Source organism: Trichomonas vaginalis (genome assembly GCF_026262505.1).
Source record: "Trichomonas vaginalis G3 chromosome Unknown ctg_161, whole genome shotgun sequence".
In the NCBI taxonomy this organism is placed as follows: Eukaryota; Parabasalia; order Trichomonadida; family Trichomonadidae; genus Trichomonas; species Trichomonas vaginalis.
Genome location: NW_026529248.1, coordinates 1 through 1,782, shown reverse-complemented (window position 1 = coordinate 1,782; position 1,782 = coordinate 1). Strand labels below are relative to the sequence as shown.

The following is a 1,782-nucleotide window of genomic DNA, read 5'->3' as shown; positions in this document are numbered from 1 at the left end:
CGTTCATATATGGAAGTTCATATAGTTGCAGGAAAGACGGACTTTAAAGAAGTTAAGCAACAAAAGATGACATTATTTTAAGAAGAAATAAATGGGTTTTGGCGATTATGTTAAAGCTGGATGGGGTATGGTGAAAAAAAATCCTGGTCTTGTAATAGGTGCTGGATTTAACATTGCTAACAAACTTTTCCCTCAAGTTGGTCAAGTCGGTGGTGTTATCGGTAGTCTTGGTGAAAGAATTGCAAAAACTACATTAGGTGAAGATAATGCATTAACGAAGAATCTTAAAGCATTCAATAAAGCTCTTGGTGGTGACTTCAGTAGAGACAAGCCTGTTGAAACACCTATAGTTCAACCTCAACAAACTATTGACAACAATAAGTATAACGCATACATTGGAGGAGCTATTTGGAACAATCATAAGCCATTAGTTCAGTCAGTACGTGTACTATCAGACATGCCATGGATTAATGCTATTAGTGGCACTATACGCAGATAATATATTTTTATGAGGTTTAAATGAGTGAACAAGAGAGGAAACTCATTGATGAACGAGTTAAGAAATGGGAGAATGAACGTCCGATAATTCGTACCATAATTAGCGATCAAAAGTTCAAGCAGCATACATTTGATTTTTTGCGCGATATATATAATGATCTTGCTTTTGATTACAATGCTAGGCAATACTTTGAGAAAGAATATGTTCAAAAAGGTCGTATTAATTTCCCAATGAGAAGAGAAGGCTTTTTGATTACATCAACATATACAGCACGTGGTAGAGACCCTTTTACAGACGCGGTTCGTAACTTTAAAGCACGTTCTTCTATTAATGATGATCCAGATTTCTACATACCTTATTTTCGTCCACCTTCGCATCCTTTACGAACCAGTGATCCTGGATATGACGCTAAACGAAGATATATAGAGACGAAATTAGCTAAATACAAGGAACCTAAGGATCCAAGGACTGGAGAAGTAAAGGAATCACATGTCAAGATAAATAAGCTTTACAAAGTAGTTGAAGAATTGGAGAAACGATCTAATGAGATTAACGCTGAGAAGAAAAAGGAAGTACCAAATATGAACAAACTAGATAAGATGATTAAGGAATATAGAGGATTGGCGAATACATCGAGCGTTCTAATAAAGGAAGTAGAAAACACGACAAAGCTGCAGAAAATGATTCATGATGAATTACTGTTAGGTGAATTTTCTATAAAACAAAGACAGAGTAACTTAATGGGTGAGGCTTATTATTTGGAGAATTGGTATAATGAGAGGTTAAAACAAATGTCGACTCCAACACCAACTCCTACACCTACTCCTACAGTAGCTCCAACACCAACTCCCACTCCTGAACCAACAGTAGCTCCAACGCCAACTCCTACAGTAGCTCCAACGCCAACTCTGACACCAACTGCTCACGCAGGTCCTCCACCAATGTCGAGTAGTCATGGTATAACATTAAATAAACCAACACCTACACCAAAAATAACTCCTGTATCACATCCTAGTACAACTAACCCAGTATCTGATTCAAATCAAGCGGAAAGATCACAGGTTCTTAAAAGAGCTAATACACCAACTGCTTCCCCTATTAGAACACCAGAGCCAACTCCAAGAATCACAAAGGCGCCAACACCTTCACCGACTGTTGAACCAACAGTACCTCCAACTCCATCTCCAACTCCATCACCGACACCTACAAAAGCACCTACTCCATCTCCAACTCCGACTAAAGCTCCGACACCGTCTCCAACACCAACTAAAGCTCCAACACCG

At 38.7% G+C, this 1,782-nt stretch overlaps 1 protein-coding gene and 1 pseudogene across 2 annotated transcripts, besides 1 other annotated feature; both read left to right on the top strand.

Annotated features, from left to right (window-relative positions):
* Positions 1–91: 91 nt before the first annotated feature.
* On the top strand, positions 92–499 carry TVAGG3_1083120 (uncharacterized protein; the record flags this gene model as incomplete). Its single annotated transcript, XM_001288610.1, has 1 exon — positions 92–499. One exon carries the CDS (start codon positions 92–94, stop codon positions 497–499), a length of 408 nt encoding a protein of 135 aa, XP_001288611.1.
* Positions 500–519: 20 nt separating this feature from the next.
* TVAGG3_1083110 lies at positions 520–1,199 on the top strand (annotated as a pseudogene). The gene has a single exon. A coding segment is annotated over exon 1 (680 nt).
* Positions 520–1,782: a mobile genetic element.